The sequence below is a fragment of the Phasianus colchicus genome, chromosome 5 (assembly GCF_987193195.1).
Source record: "Phasianus colchicus chromosome 5, bPhaCol1.hap1.1, whole genome shotgun sequence".
In the NCBI taxonomy this organism is placed as follows: domain Eukaryota; kingdom Metazoa; phylum Chordata; class Aves; order Galliformes; family Phasianidae; genus Phasianus; species Phasianus colchicus.
This window is the reverse complement of record NC_143440.1, coordinates 51694144-51711291: the sequence shown is the minus strand read 5'-3', so window position 1 is coordinate 51711291 and position 17148 is coordinate 51694144. Positions and strand designations below refer to the sequence as shown.

The 17148-nt window shown below is 36.9% G+C and overlaps 1 protein-coding gene across 7 annotated transcripts in view; it reads right to left on the bottom strand.

The window, feature by feature from the left end:
• Window positions 1-31: 31 nt before the first annotated feature.
• Window positions 32-17148, bottom strand: part of KLC1 (kinesin light chain 1) — a 44074-nt gene continuing 26957 nt past the window's right edge. For 3 of the 7 annotated variants that reach the window (XM_031592923.2, XM_090141710.1, XM_031592924.2), the window contains exons 13-16: window positions 16379-16540; window positions 11335-11465; window positions 6599-6665; window positions 32-5230 (exon numbers count right to left, since the gene is read on the bottom strand). In XM_031592923.2, coding sequence (XP_031448783.1) covers window positions 5165-5230; window positions 6599-6665; window positions 11335-11465; window positions 16379-16540 — 426 coding nt within the window. In that variant the 3' untranslated portion in view covers window positions 32-5164. Of the gene's footprint in view, window positions 5231-6598; window positions 6666-11334; window positions 11466-11804; window positions 12795-16378; window positions 16541-17148 lie in introns of those variants that run through there. The other 4 variants (XM_031592922.2, XM_031592925.2, XM_031592927.2 and 1 more) reach the window with 4 other exon arrangements.

The window sequence follows — 17148 nt, the reverse complement described above, 5'->3', positions numbered from 1 at the left end:
TGAAGGACAGCCAGATGAACTTATTTGTTCACACTTTCCAAAGGCCTTAAAACTTACTGTGTTTGGTGGGTGTGTGCTGTGATCAGTGGGTGATGCCCACTTGTATCATATATTGTTAAGCTTTCACACATTTCCCTCACCCATTTCATCTCTTCTCCCCCATCCCCCAGGTTGCCCAATCTGTATTTGTAAGTGACCACAGTAATTTTTTAAATTGTTTTTTAAAATAAAATCCAACAATGAAGCTTTTAAGTCTTTGTGTACTCAGTCTAAAGAAAAAATACATCAGATTGCAATAGCTTATAGCCATGAGTACCTCAGTCTTCAAATCCTGCCGTTTCATGCAGCATAGCTACCACTAGAATTATTCTCCTATTTGCTGGCCCAGCTCCCAGTAAATTCATCTGGTAATTTGCTCATCCTATTGTAATAGTTAGTGAATTGTAATTATATATATATACAGAATAAGTTTTTAAAGCCACAGGTGGGTGCAGCTGATTAATAGCAATCAGTCAACCGCCACCCCTGAGCCTGCCCCTCTGGGCACTGCATTCAGAGCAGGCTACTGACATACAGGCTACTGTATGTCTTAAGGCTCAGCAGTAATAGCTGCAGTTTCTGCCCCTTCTGTCAGTCACACTCACCACCAGTCTGCAGTCCAACATGCTGCACATGAGAATGGCTTTGGGGGTATGAAGACCAGATATCGTCATTGATTTGGGGAAGCATCTGCCCCAGTCAGTCTGGTAACACTGCTGAAACACACAACCTTTAATAAATACAGTTTGGGAGCCTTCTCTTTATACAGCTTTATTCATCTTTGGATTTCACAACCAAAATTTGTTTCTATACAGGAAAAATGGAACTAATTTTTACACAGATTTACATTCTAGAATGTGTTGAGTATATTCATTTTTACCCTGTGAGAGCATTTTAAATATTTTCTACACTTTGAAAAACTTTTAAACAGTTTCAAATTAATCTTCAGCTCTGTGATGTGTTTCAAGGGACCTTTTTCAGAAGGAACATACTGAGTTCTGGGAACAGACTGCTCTTGAGAAGTAAAAGCAGGTTAATTTGTAAAGATAAAAAAGAGACACAGAGGATATATTTAGAAAGCAGATGTAGTAAAACACAAAATGATCTCATTACAGGTTTCTCGATGAAATGACAGTGAATACTATTTGTAACAAATGCCATTTGTTCTGGGGTGAGATGAACGGGACCTCCGAACTGGATTTCTTCCATTGCTGTAACCAACAGTAATGAGACACGCAGAGCAAAATGCTGCATCTTAAAGCCAATCTCAGAAAGCTTTAAGTTTGTAATCAGATACGAAATCCACACATCAAAAAAATATATGTATAAAACCAAAACTATTTTCCTCAAAATGACAAATGAACATTAAAAAATATTTTTTTTCTTCACTACTGACCTGGACTAATCAGTGTACTATCAGAATGGTTTGAAAAACATCAACTGTAAATGTTCAAAATCTACCTCGAAACCACTTAGAAAACCCCAACGCTGATACAAATATTTCTATGTCTGTGACAATGTAAAGTTGTTATAAGGAAGCAAACATCACAGCATCACATCTTTTAATGTTTGTTCTCTCAGTAGAGGCTGACAACCCGAACTGCACTGCTCTTAGCAGCTGGATACATCAATAATATATCAACAATACATCACTAATACTGGAGCTCCTCTCACAGTGAACACACTTTTGATGAAGCACTACACATCTTTTACTACATACTTGCAACAGAACCACACTTTTCAAAATTACTAGACAAATATTTCTCAAGCTTAAAACCAATTCTAATTTACTGCAGTTCTGGAAAGTTTGGGGACTTTTGTTTTAAGAAAAGATACAAACTCAGATACATCCCATTGCTTTTCTATTGCTTAACCGCTGTGCTCCATCCTTGCAGCACTACAAGCACAGCCATCAAAGCAGCCTGGTAACTCCTCTGGAAGAGCTGATCTTGAAACGGTTACATTTTACACTAAGAACTAACAATCCAAACTCAAGAATAAAGGTTGCCAGTGTTGTTGAAGACTACTGCACAACCAGAGGGAAAGGCAACAGGCAGCTTTCAGTCCATGGTTTGCATACGATTGTTCCTACATGCAGCACACCAGCCTCAGTGAGCCGCTGCAAACAGGAGAGGCATGGGCATAACCTCAACTTCTTGTAACCTTTATAATAAAAGTTCAGCTTTATGATTCTGAGCAAGGAAACACATGCCAGATTAAAAACCAGCAGTACTACCAAGGCTGCAGTTCTCCTGCCAAGATGCCTGTCCATTCCAAAGGCCTTCTTCAGCTTTTGGCTTCAGACCTGTTGATTTAAATGTGGTACTGAAGATGTCCAAGAAAATTAAACAGTTGGGTTTTTTGGTCTTGTACTTTAACAGACTGCTAGCTACAACCAGAACAGGGAATTCATAAAGAAAATCCTATGTAAAAGCAAACTAAGCAGCCCACCTGAAACTGCAGTGTGTGAGAGCCAAGCCATGGCAGTAGCTGATCCCTGATGGGAACACAAGGACTTCAAGTCGAATCTAAGTTTGTTTTTGCATGGTAGAAGTTTCTCTCGCATTACAAACAGCACACTGCCTCACAGCTGTAAGACCTTCTCTAAGTGCTTGGCCATCATCCTTTGGGATTTAGGAAATTTGGGTTTCTTTTCTAGAAAACTATTTAAATATAAGAATTGTTGAGTACACCGTAGCTCAAGCAATTCAGACTTATCTTCCAACACACTTCAAAACATAAGAGTTTAAAACATGTAAAAGCACAGTACTGGTAAAACTAGCAACAGTAAGAGTTGTGTGCAGCCCTCAATGAGAAAGCTCACACATTGTGGTCATTTTGGAAACTTCACGTACATTTGATCATTAACAAAGTTCTGTGTTTCCAATTAAACTTTTGAGTCTGCAAAGAGTCTTCTTTCAATGTTGAAGACAAAACTGTTTGAAAATATTCCATTTCTTTCAAATAGCTCCTTATTGCCAAACTCAGTTCTGTGTCCAAATAGCTGTTGTTTTTGTTTTGTTTTTTTAATTATTTTTAAGTAAGTGAGGCTTCTAGAAACGCCTCAAAGTGAAACACTTAACTCTACAGAACACTGTTGGAAGGCCCACTGAGCCAGTCCTATAGCAGTAGCACAGTACTGCTGTGGAACAGAGGGACTCCCTGGGGTGTTTGCAGTCAGAGCTTATCACAGGAACTGCCCACGGGCCGGCAGCACTGCAGTGGGAGCTGGCACAGGGCACAGCTACCCCTGCTGAGCAGCCAGCACAGGGCTCTGTGCACAGTGCTCAGCCTGTCTCTCTGCAGAGACGTAAAGGTACTGGTGGGTGCACAGAGCACATTTTGTTTTAGGGAAAAAATAAGTATATATTAGATATATATATTTTTAATATAAAAAGCTCTTTAATAAAAGATTAAAACTCGAGAGTCTACATTATATGAGTATATATTGTTAAGATAACTGAGCAACAACTTGTTCTTGCTCAAGTTCATTAATGAATTGCACTACTCTGTGCTAAACTTCTACATATTAGCAGCATTGTATCTCACCATCTCTAAACTGTCCTTGCAGCAGGTGCACCATGTGCAGCTTTCTTTAGAGAGATGCTGACAGGTACCTCCTGGTAAACATAGGCGAGTGCATTACATATGCAGCAGTACACATCAGTTACTGTAACACAGCTCAGAACCAGATGCCAAAGCAGAGGAATACTTCTAACAAGTTCTAATTCTAAAGACTCTTCACAGCCTGTTCAAGCACTAAAACTTGTCTCTCAGCTCCTTCAGTCAGTGCTGATCCTGAATGGGTATTCCAGCTTTCCCTAAGTTTGTTCTGCATTTTCTAACTCACAACTATGACCACGAATACATTTCTACTTAAAAAAAAAAAACAAAAAACTTTTCAACCAACTTCACACAAATAAAAGTTTTTACAAAAGATGAACAAAATCACAAGCTTTACAGAAAAGCAAAAGGAAATACTAGTGTCTATGGAACACTTAAAACTTACATACTTGGTTCCAGCAGCAGTCCTTTATACAAACAGCATACATGTAACTGTAAGTAGATGTAACACGGCTGCGTGGCCAAAGAAGTTGCCTGCCACCGATGGCCATCCCGTGCTTCCACTGGGCCCTTAAGGTTGGAGTGGTCTTTTGCTCAGCAGCTGCTCCCAGCACAGCAGCCTGGCCTGCAGCTGCCCGCTTCTGCTGACATCAGCTATTGTGGAGAAAGGCAGCATTTGGGATCTGCACAGGGAAATGCCGGAGCACTTGGAGCACGCAGAGAACAGGGACCAAATTCCAGTGGACAAGCAAGAAAGTCAACCTGAGGTGGTATTTCCCCAGGAGCAACAGCAGCTGCCCTGGGACAGATGCAGTCCAGAATTTCAGTTGTCCTTTCACCATACAAGACAAAGGCCAAAATATTTTCCATTTGTCCTCATCAGCTTGAGCTGTCCTATCTCCATCCATTATTGTGCCCTAAGACTTTTATCAATGGGTATCTAAGTTATGGTCACAGGAATTCCTATTCATGCTATATGTAACATGATCCCAGTCATCTCTTATAAAACGTGTTAGCTCAATCTAGTGGTTAAGGAATCCATGTTTAAGTGCTGCTTTGCTAGCTAAGGTCTTTAACATTAAAATAATCAGTGGAGCGATGGACAGCCCCACCAATACAGTATGTTCAGTTCGAATGGATACAGTAATGCACACAACTTATTCTTTTCTCCAGCACTTAATATATTTACTACTACACATTTCATTTTGCTGTCATTTTCAAACATCTCTGCCTTTTGGTATGCTTTAAATATGTTTGTGTTTTTACAGTTGTTTGGCTGCTGTTTTACTCAGACTCCCTAAAGAAATCGATGTAAGTAACACGAATGGGAGCAGTGCAATGAGCAATATATACCTATATAGTTTTCTTTCAGAAGAAAATACCCACCCACGCCATGTTTTAAATTATCCCTATTTAGAGAAGTAATGGCAGTCCGTTGCAAAACCGAAAAAAAATCTATGAACTATGTGTTCCTGTACATAATGATGAGGAACCAAAGCTTTGAAGATCTCAGTGCTTCTTTATTCACAAAGGAATATTAGCTAGCTTCTTTCCAAGAATCTCAATGCGCCAAATCAGTTTGACTGACACTCAGAGCTCTCGAGTCTGTCAGACAATTATTTCGTTCCTGTGTGAAGGGGGGAAAAACACACAAAGAATAAATTATGCAGGTGTCCAGACAGCTGAAGCAAATAAAATTATTAACAGGAAAAAAAAAAACCATAAGGAACTAGAGAGAACTGACCTTGTAACGTTGTGTTGAGGGACTTGCATACTCTAATGAGAATCTTTTTCCCCAGCTTTCAACTACTGCTACTGCACAGTAGAGACAGATCTACTGAGGTCAGCACACCCTCTGAGATTCTAACCCAGGTCCTACCCAAAGCAGAAATACCCATCTGTGGGAAGCACCATAAGTGTCTGCAGTGGGTGAACCAGAAAAGCTCACAAGAGGTTGATAGCTTGTTTGTATCTTGCAGTGTGTACACAAATAATAAATCATTCTCCTAGAAGTAGCATCAGTTAAATACTGAGAATTCAGCTTAGTGGCACTCAGGACATGACAGCTGGAAACCTTAGCACTGTTGCTACAAAGATTTGTGCTTTATCATCATGGATTTTTTTGGCTAAAGTTCACACTGTGCAAAGACTTGCACACATTTCACACTACAGAAACCTCTGCAGTACTTTCATTGGAGGTAGCAACAAAACCTGTATGCCATTCAATAGCAAAATGAGAGTCACGGTTTGGGCTTTCTTGCTACTTTAAGACAAATAGCGAGGAAGATCCTCATGTGCAATTCCATTAGTACAGAAGCAATTACACTTCCCTAAAATTAGTTACACTTATGGCGTTAGTAAAATGCACAACACTGTTTAGGACGTGGAACACTGCTAGCTTAGTTGACAATTTAGGAAACAACGGTTTATTAAGGGAAAAACAGAAAATGGGAAGCGGCAATCGGGCACCATATATAGTTAAGCTTTTGTTTTAGCAAAGCATTACACAGATCAGACAAACTTTTAGAGACTGCTCCTCTCCACCCTCAGAAATAACTGAGGTCATGTTTAAGGACATCTAAAAATGCACAGAGGTTAGGACAATGGGGCCCCTTTCAATAAAGATGCTGAAGAAAAAACACTTAAAACCTAAGCTTTAGAAATTCTTGGCTTGTTTTTTTTTTTTTTTTGTTTAAGTGTTTATAGTACATAATATTCCAGAATTTTCATAACCATTGTAATAGCTAGACAAACCCAGAGACTGCTTGATATCATGAAAACCAATGCTTTCTACTCAAGATTTGAGCACTTCCTTAAATATAGTTCACAAGAAGTGTTACTGAATCATGCATTAAGCATATGCTTTCAAAATCTTACTCAAGTAGGATCTTGCCAATCACCAGGAGTTTGTTGTTCCATTATTTATTACGTAATCTTTTTATCCCAAACCCTACTATATCACCTATTTTGGTAAGAATATTGTAGGGCTTCTTACTTGAAAGTGATCTTCAGCAGCCTTGCCACCCATGTTAAGAACATTCAGAGAACTGGCACGCTTCATGCTGCAACCAGGACAGTGAACATGCAAGGATAAACCCATCAGAATAGCTGAACACTAACAGCTCTAAAAACACAAGTATAACAACGACCAATGCACAGTTAAGGGAGTTTTAACAAAGCCCCCAAAGTGATCTGAGGAATACCCTTTAAGATAATGATATGATTAAAATATTATATTCAGTTCTAAATTACATATGAAATCAATTACAAGCTCCTCAGAGCTTAAACACTTCAGGCAGTGGATTTAATGGCAATCCAAAATAAAATCTCAATTTTTTAAAGCACATCAAATTAATACACTCACTTAGCACTAATTTTTAATTACCTAATCCTCATTTTCATATTTACACAGCTTGTTATAAAAGCAAAACATTCTGATAGTTCAGGAGAAAATGGTGAAATTAACAGATTGTCACACAGGCAGTATTTAACTTGGAAAAGCTAAACCAAACATTAGTTGAGTACATTCTGCCTTGTCTATATCAATGTTCAGAACCTATTATTTCAAAATATGTTTTAAAATATTTTATTTTGTGCATTTCAAAGTGAAGGGAAATGAGATGGCAGCTGCTGCTAACTCTGGTCATGTTTTAGCAATGCTTTGAGCAGCAGTAGCAGCCCTACAATGCTGTACTGAAAACAACAGGTGAGGAAAAGACAACAATAGAATCACCTACACACAAGCTACTGACAGCCAAAATATCACTGCACTGACAGCAATATCTGTGACCATTTGAGGTGAGAATTCATCATCTGTCCAGAGAGCTTATGGATGCCCCATCCCTAGAGGTGTTCAAGGCCAGGCTGGATGGGGCTTTGAGCAACCTGGTCAAGTGCCTATAGCAGGGAATTGGAACTAGATGATCTTAAAGGTTCTTAAAGGTCCTTTCCAACCCAAATGTAGATTGTATTTACATTTCTCAACAAATATTTTAGAGCGTGTGTAACAAAATTCCAGATTAGTCTCAAGCTTCACAGTGATGTCCTCTATCCCAAGGAGTCTGTGCACTACTCCGAATGCCCCAGGTTTGCCATGATTTCTGACCAGCTCTTTAAGGAGTTAAAAGCTCCTAAATGAGAGCTTTGAATACATACATGCTGGTGAACTCGTGATGACAGAACGAAGCAGCTATCCTGCAGCACTCCCTATATCTTTACTATGGGTCTAGCAAAGCTTCCCAGGCCTTCTAATCACATGGAGAGGTTTATCCATACACATCACATCAGATTTAACCAGATTGTCCTTCTACTGAAGACTACCAACAGTGAAAGTGAAGCACGTGATTTAAATGCTTTCATAAAGCAAAGGCTAAGCAGAATAATGAACCAAAACACTGACAAACACAGGCAACAGATGCTGCACAACACAGACCTACTGGTTTTTTTCTAGCATTTCAAAAGCTAGAGCACACACAATTTAAAATATTTGACATGAGTGTTAGCAACAACAAAGCAAAGACTCATGCATGGTATATGCCTTTCCTTCCCTCAAGGAAACATGTACAACAGAGTTATAAATGGAAGTCAAAGCCAGTTAATCAATAAAACACAAATATCACCTAAAATCCTCATGAAAAAGAGAGCAAAGGTTTATGGAAAGCTTGCCAGGGAAAGAAAGAATTCCACTGGTACAATTTTTAGGCCCTTGCTGAAGTATATGTTAATTATATTAAGCCCACTTTGTTTTTAATCTCTCATGAGATATTTTGTTTTGTTTTTAGAAATCAAGCACCTTATGAAGAATTAACCTTTAATTAAGAAATACATGAACTTCAGTTTCTTTCTGAATGCTTTCTCTCCACGTTAGAAATGTGATTGTCTGATTAGCAAGGACACATGTTGTTACCTTTCTGCTGAACATTTAACAGCAGCAAAAGCTTTTCTTTTTTTTAAATTACAAAATCTTAACTGTTCTGCTCTACAACCTAAATCTTGTAACTGGGAAAAAAAAATTAAACTTAACACACAAAAACAAGGTTAAATTACTGCAGAATTGAATTCTGAAATAAGATAAAAACTGATACTGTGCTTCTGATACTGTATCTTTCAATGAACTTGGAATTCTTAGGAATTTGTTCTTCATTTTCTCTCTTTAAATAAAGCAGAAGGCTTTTTGACAGTAATTTCTTGGTACATTTTCCACTTTATTTTCTTTCTGTACCAAGCAGCAAGACAAAAAGTCTTTCTTTCACAGTGTGATATTCATGTATTACTCTCCGAGCATTTCTCATTTACAATCAGACTAGCACTGCCAACTACTATTTACAGAAGCACAGTACAAGCAGCAGGTGTAAATAAACTTCAGATTGAAGTTAAGGGACGTGGTTTAGTGGGAAGTATCAGTGATAGCTGGATGGTTGGACTGGATGATCTTGGAGGTCTCTTCCAACCTCAGAGATTCTACGATTCTAATCTTCAGAGACACTAGCAGCAAATGCTGAGGTAATGCTGATAAGGAGGGAGGTACCTGTATCTTCTACCTAGAGTGGCTGACTTGGCAAAATTGACTTCTATGTATGCAATCATACATGCAGTCAGTATTGAAATATTTAATGTATAGTGAGAAGTCAAAATGGTTGGCATTATAAAAACTTAATATCCCTTTTATTAAACTCAGAAAGTGTATTTAACTGAACTTCAAGGTTTTTCAGAGAACAAAATTCAAGTATCTTCTTACATTATCAATATGTACATCTACACTTAATGATCTACAATGTTGGTGTTTAGCACCAGGCACCTTAGCTAATTTTAACAACATATGCAAGTATAAATTAAGATTTAAAAGGTTCTGTATCTTACATGGACACAAATCCTAATATTTGTCAACATGCATACCTATGTAAAAGTCTGCCAATGCAACACATTGATTACAAGTTTTGAGAACACACTAAACATCTAAAAGCAAGAATATTTTGTCAGATAGGAAAAGGAATATATTGCCATCTTTCCAAATTCATTTCCTATCATTGTCTTTATCTGAGGTGATAGAGAACCTAAAGTATAATTAGCATTAAAGTGGGTAGATCAAATATGTTACAGAAGTGCAGACAATAAAAAAGAACAGTTTTTTCAGGATGCTGCAAAGCCAAATGTCTTCAGCTACACTTAACTCTAATTTTCTATACCAATCATCAGGTAGTCACTTCAATTGCAGACAGTTAGCTCCCTAATACAAAAAAACAAAGAATAAAACTTTATCTTTAAGAAACAAGAAAAAAAAAATGCAAAATTAGGTCTGAATTTATATTTATATTGATAGAGAATATGCCTGCACTATGATGTATGAACTTTAGGTAGAAATAAGAAATGCCAAGCAAGGTACAGAAATGCTAATACTTAAATCAAGGAAATTCCTTTTATTCTTTTCCATCTTGCCTCTCCATGTTGCCCAAAACCCATTTCACATTTGTATAATTCTCCCTCCTAATTATGTGTTTTTCACAGCTCATTCCCAACCTATCATCACAGAGGCAGCTCTCAATTATGCATCAGCAAATACAAAGGGAGTTTGGACCTTGGAATTTGATTCAGTGCCTTCAAACTAAATCTGTGACAGCTCAGAGTAAAATGTCAATTACAAATTTGGAAAATCAGATCGGATTGACGTTCAAGCAGGTACGTCAGGAAGAGAATTAAACAGACTGATGAATAATCACAGATCTTCGTGTATACTGCAGCTGTACACAATGTTTTAGAGCCACATAAAAACAGTAAGGCAAAACTTAATTGAAGGCACTAACAAAACGCACTGAGAATCTGCCTGCAAATCACTGTCTCAGACAGATGATCACCTGCTTTCTCACAGATCCAGTCAGTCTACCAGAAGTGAATCCAAGCTCTGTAATTTAACTGTTTTAGAATAATTAAAATTCACTTTGTCAAAGAATTTTCTCTAAATTTTTCTATTCCAATTCAGAATGATCTATTCAAGAAGTTTCAGTTTTCCAGAGCAAGGGAAAGCTGAAAGCATTTATTTATTAAGAGAACAAGAGTACTACATTTTTAGCATTTCAACATGTCTGCAGCAGCCAGAAAATCATGAATACTTGTCATGTGTTTACTAGGAATATACACAAATCCAAATCCTTAATCATACTGTAACAAAGAAAATTTTAAAAGTCTTAATGCCACTGACTTCACTTTGGTTAAAATGCTCATGAGATAACACCAATAGGTTCAAGTTTTTCCAACATTCTCCTCCGCTCTCTGAGATGTGTATTCCCAAAAATATAAACTGAGTCAGTTCAAGTCAGTAATTCATTTATGCACAGAGCAATGTATAAATATATTAAGCTGCAGGAATGATAGCTTACGTATTCTAGCTTTACCATCCTATATTAACTTTATTACCGTGCAAAAAGGAGGAATTTGTGGTTTACTAACACTGACCAATAATTTTAAGAGGCCTTTTTGTTCAAGTGGCTAGAGCATCAAAAAGGAAAGAGACGGTTAAGAACTGAGTTAACTCTCAGAAGCAAACATAATTCCTCAGATGTTAAAGAACTTCAATTATATGCCTAAGAAAAGATTTTCTATTTCATCTTTCTTCATGATATTCTACATGACATGCAGTTAGCTAAGCAGAAGAAAATACTGTCCTAGGTACTGAGCTAGGCTACAGCAGGGGCACAGAACAAGGGCACACCAGCACAGCTAAGAAGAGATAATTACCCTGGATTCTTGGGTTCACTGTCTCGTGAACTTCCTCCCTTCAGCTTTCTAACCAGCTTCTCGCTGCTGCGTCTAATGGAAGCTCGAAGTTTGCTAAAGGAACCACTGCGTTTTAAAGATCCAGTGCCATCCTGAAAGAAATTGAACAGATGTGAAACTGCGAGAGCCCGCAGCCCTCCCCAAACCTGGTTCCACAATGTTTGTTGTTATAAATACTGACGTGGTAAAATTACCTAAGTACAGAATACTACAGAGCTACAACTTTACCAATCCAAATTTCTTCCATCAAATTGTATCAAAGATTTCTGAAACGTGAAGACATGCTCAAGTGATGATTCATAATAATAGGAAAAAGCCACCACAATATGTCAAACCATTCACCGTCACCATGGTACCACTTCGTATCAGCACATTGTGTTCAACAGAGTACAAGCCCCAAGCAAAAGCATCCCAGTCTAGGAAAAACTGTTTTATTTTTTTTTTTCTAAACATCTACATTATTTGCAAACATATTCAATTAATCCTAACATCACTGATCAGAGACATTTATGGTTAAATTGCTGTGCATCATTTTAACTCTCACCAAGGCAAATGTAGAACACATCAAAAATGCATTTTCTATACCTTGCATTCATGATTTACACTGCTGTGCTCATCCAAAGCTTTCAGACAAGCATAATTTTATTTTTTAATGTTTTACTCTTAAAAAAAAAAACAAAACAGTTTAGTGAGATTAGAAGTGACCATTTCCTACTTCAGAGACACCCTGTGATTATGAGAGAAAGAGTTGTAGAAGAAAGCAAAGTGCTATTAAGCAGACAAAGACAGACACCTGAGTTGGAGTGAGTTTATTAGAAGTTAGAAAGACAAATACACAAATCACTGAACACCAAGATTAGTAGAGAAAAGCATATTTGCCAAAATTTCACACGAAGACTAAACAGCAATGCTACTTTAGAATAATCATAAGTGAAGACATCCAGAGTTCCATATTGATGTTAACCATGTAATAGGTCTCTAAATACATTTTAAAGCACTTGGAGAACATGCCTTACTTTTAAGGGTTTGGGTTTTTTTTTTTTTCCTCCTGTAAAGATCACCATCATGCCATTTTAATAATATCTTGTGTGATACTTTTAACTACCTTTTTTCCATAGTGAACAGCTACTTATAAAGTTCATTGTTAATTCTTTACTAATGTATTACACAGCAAATGGTTGTAATAACATTTTGTATGACTAGATACATATTTGGCAAAGCTACACATGTACAGAAATAGAAACCAAAAAGACACCAGCACTGAAGGAATGGCCAGTTTACAGGGAAGTGTAGCTCTGACAAGAATCTTAGGGGGTTTGCTAAAACACAGCAGTCAGTACTGAAGAGAGAAGTTAAAGCTTGAAGATGGTGCACGCCCTTCATGCAGGAGACAGTATAAGAATCACAAAAGGCATCTAGGCCTGTCAGAAACGGAGAGAGAAAAACTGAATGAAACTGTTGGGAAAAATTCAACAGTTTTCAATTTTGTACAGTTATGCTTACAGTATTTCTAGGTCACACTCAAAACACTTTTTTTTTTTTTTTTTTTTAGAATAAGTTCTGAGTCTGCATTGAAGTACAGAGTGCAGGCCCTCACAATTACCAGAATGTAGATATGCATTTACACTTTGGCCTATATTACTAATATGCAACATGTAAATGAGCATGAATGATTCCATGCTTTAAGATAGAATTGGTACGAAGTACAAACCATCTTTAAGAAGGGACAACTTTAAACATTATGCTTTGTAAACAAATAAGGGATCTTTTTAGCTGATAAACACAAAAAAAGGGGGAGGAAATAAAACCAGAGAGCGACAGAGCAAGGTGCATTCATTTCAGCTTTAACTTCTGTCAGGGATTTTCCTCAAACAAAACTGAAAGAAGAAAGGTTTTTCCCCAACCTCCAGACAAACCTCTGTTCACTTTTTAAGAAAATAGAATCCACCTGAGCTGTCAATTCAGTCTCACAGATGGAAACTGGAACAACACAGTAATTACAATGACTCTTGGAAATGGCAAGATATTTCACTACAAAATGATCAGAAGATCCCAATTTAACCAAAGAGTTCATCGTAAATTGCATTTCTTTTTCGGTGAAGTATTGGATCAATGGAAAAGGTAATTATTCTTATGTTCTTCAATTAGTGATTTTGTAGTAGCCATAATGAACCAGATAACAAAGGCAAGACAAATTTGGTAGGTACAGGGCCTAACTTTTATTATTCTAACTTACACATTCAGAAAAAGCAAGCTTTTGGGTACTGAATTCAAATCTGAAATAAAAGCATCAAGCTTTGAAGTTAAACATTTTCTGTAGGACTATCAGAACACCTTCAAATCAGGAGTTTAGGCTAAAAAATTCCTAAATCCAGTGTAAGCAAAAACGGAGATATCAATTTCTGGGGCAGAAGTTTTATTGTCAATTTTTGCTACCACTGCTTTCAGCTAATACCTGGTAGCAAAATGTACTGCTTTCATTTCACACCTTGAAGTGGACTTGCATTCTCAAAAGCCTGTCTATTTGAAGTTTATGGGTTAGATTAATGAAAGATATTTCCTCCCCCCAAAAACACGACCTTAATCTCTCTCACACCACGAAGACTTTGAGCTGTCCTCCAACTGGCTGCAAAATCAGTTGACAAATACTGCAGTCACATGTACTCACTAGCATTTTCTTAAAAATCATGCAGGAGGGCATATTGTTATTTTCTTCTTAAGAAAGTGACAGGGACAAAAGAAGATGCAAATATACTCAGCAGTAAGAACTGTGAGGTAGAAAAGCAAATCTAAAACGATCCTAAGGGGAACTCTCCAGATTTCTACTTTCTAATTTAAGACAAAGTAATTCACTGAATTTTTAAGTATCTTCTGTTCACTTGGACTTGGTAAGTAACATGTAAACATGCTCTGCACAACCTTAGTTGGCACGTTTGCTTTAGTTATTCATGGCAGATATAATATACAGACATTTCAGTTCTTTCTGTATGAATTTGTTACATTACAGTAAAGCATACAGTGCTTACTAGGAATTACATTACACTGGAACTCACTTAAATACAATATGCTCTTCCAACAGAAAATTTTTATTGAAGTTCGATGCTCTACAGACTCCATTTATTCTTTCTGACAGCCAAGAGCATGAGTCAGCTTGAGCACCTCAGAAGAATTTAAATGGAAAAGACAGGCCTTATTTTAAGCTCTCATCTGCCTGATAAAAATATTATAAAATTATACCTTGTGAAACAGAATATTTTGTCTGGAGGAAACACACGAGGGTAAATAAAACTACACCATATATGTACAGGGAAGAACAGCACTGAGATAGAAACACTAGCAGGGTAGAGGGAGAGAGAGTTGCCCACTTTATGTAAAACATGTAATATAAGATTTCTTAAAAGAAAAAAAAAACTGTAAAAAACTGAAGATCACAATAAAGCAATGCCACTTCAACACGCTAAAAAATGAGAAGTTTGCCTTGAGAGGTCAAAACTTAATTTTTCAGATACAAGATTTTGTCACTGAATTTCATTCAAATATTGACCTAGAAATACTGTCTGTTGCTTTACCAGAAGGCTTCAATTCAAAACCTGCATGCTTGTTTAATTAATGTCAATAACAGAAAAAAGTTTCATCCATTTAGAACTTATAGTCATGCAAAGTACAGCAGAAATTAAGGGAGGAGTACAGTACACAGTTCTAGCAATGAATGGGCAAAATTAGAGTTAAAAAAAAGAAAAAAAGAGTTATCCAACCTTACTTTGAGTTTATTAATGATGCAGTATTATTCACAATAGATGCTGATTGACTGTCTTGGCACTGAGAACACCAATGCCAAGAAAACAACGAGACAAAATCAGAAGACAGAAAGTATGTTCTCCTTAGAAACTAAACGAGAATGTTTCATCAAGGTTTCTTTGGAACTGTAAGGTTTTTAACGTGTGGCTTTAAACAAACAAACAAAGATTGCTACTGTAAGAGAAATGAAACTTCAGAAGACTCAGTATTGCAAAGTAGGCTACTTCCCCTCTCACAAAGCAAAAGCACACAAGCACATCACCTTTATAAATTAGCAGAGTATTTTCAGCAGAACTAAAGTAGGGAGTTAGTTAACATTGCAGTAGATATCCTATTGCTAACAGTGGGATAAAGCATGGGAGTCTGGTGACAGAAACAAACAAGTTCATAAATCAGATCTATTAACTGGAAGGTTGCACTGGCTTAGGAAAAAACAAAACAATGGTAAAAATACACACATGAGAATGTATCATACATGTAGTTTTACTTTGTGACACAAAACAGAACAAGCTCTGACTCCCATCAAATTTTAGTATTGGAATGCAGTATTAATATTTTGGTTAAGAAATGCGAAATTATTGCCAGGCTTTTGTGATGGCACTGCATATTAAGGCAGATTGTGCAACAGCTTGTAAAGTTAGGCTGTTTCTTCTAACAAGTTGTATAAAGTGGAGATTGGTATTATTTTAATATTTGGCTAATCAATTTACTTTAAGGCCTCTAATACTTAATACATCTCCATAGCAAATGTTCATTTAAAAATACTGCATCTGTTGGAATCAAAAAACATATAAAATATAGGAAAACACAACATAAACAAAAGTAAAAGCAAAAGTTAATTGCCAGAACGTTCCTACCAGTGAGAAGAAACCACTGAAAAGTAATTAAAAACCAGACCATAACCAGGACACTCAATCAGCATTAAAACATCTCAGTGTTAAATACAACTGCTTGGGATTCTTGAAGAAATTTCAGCATTCAAGACCACAATGGAACGGATACTTTTAAATTTCAAAACATTTTTTTACATTATCTTATGAAGAACAAAGTGTTATTCTTTATTTCTTAGTCAATTCTGAATAATTACCAAAATAAAGTCAATTAACCATGAACCAATGACAACTCAATTGGCTTGTGAAGAGATAGCTGTATTTGTTATGGCGGTAATTTATCTAGGCTATTTTCTTAAACTGTGTACTGTACTTACCCCATTCCATTCTACGCTCATACTCACTTCCTCGCCTCCATCAGGACCACTCTCGTACTTTACCACATCAACATTGAGACTTTCTCTGCTTCGCCTTTTTTCTATGCTCTCAGGATCATTGAGCACTTCAGCAACTCTCTGTTTATGAACATTGTCAAGACCCTGAGAATTAGATAAAACAGAATAAGTTTTAATGATATGGTGTAGCCATCTACAACTTACACAATAACTGTGGAAACAAATTCATCATCTTTTTGCTTTCGAAGGACAATCAAGATAAACTGTCCCTTATTGCAGGCAGCAAAACAGCAGAGTGGAGAGTTAGTATGTAGGCTGGGCATTCAGCAACTTGGCATTCTTTTCCTCCTTTCCATCATTTGTCAAAGCCTCCTGGTGTTAATGTCACTTACCTGAAACCATTTGGCCAGATTAATATTTAAGAATTTACAGATCATGAACAGTATACACATTTCTCAGCCTTCCTCCTATCAAAAGTTGTATGTTCATCTTCCTCTGGAAAGAACATTGCAGGGGTCTGAACAGCTAATCCCTATACACAGTTTGTTTTATCTGTAATACTAACATGTTACACTTCACATATAAGAAAATATTCTACACCTCTTACTTCGCAGCATTAGCAACAAATGAAGTAGAGCATCTTCTAGGGCAAATCCATGAAGTCCAGCACAATGTGAGAACACTAAAACCATACTGAAATCCCATTGATTCTATTTTTTTTACTGTTACTGCAAATTAAACATGCATGAGGG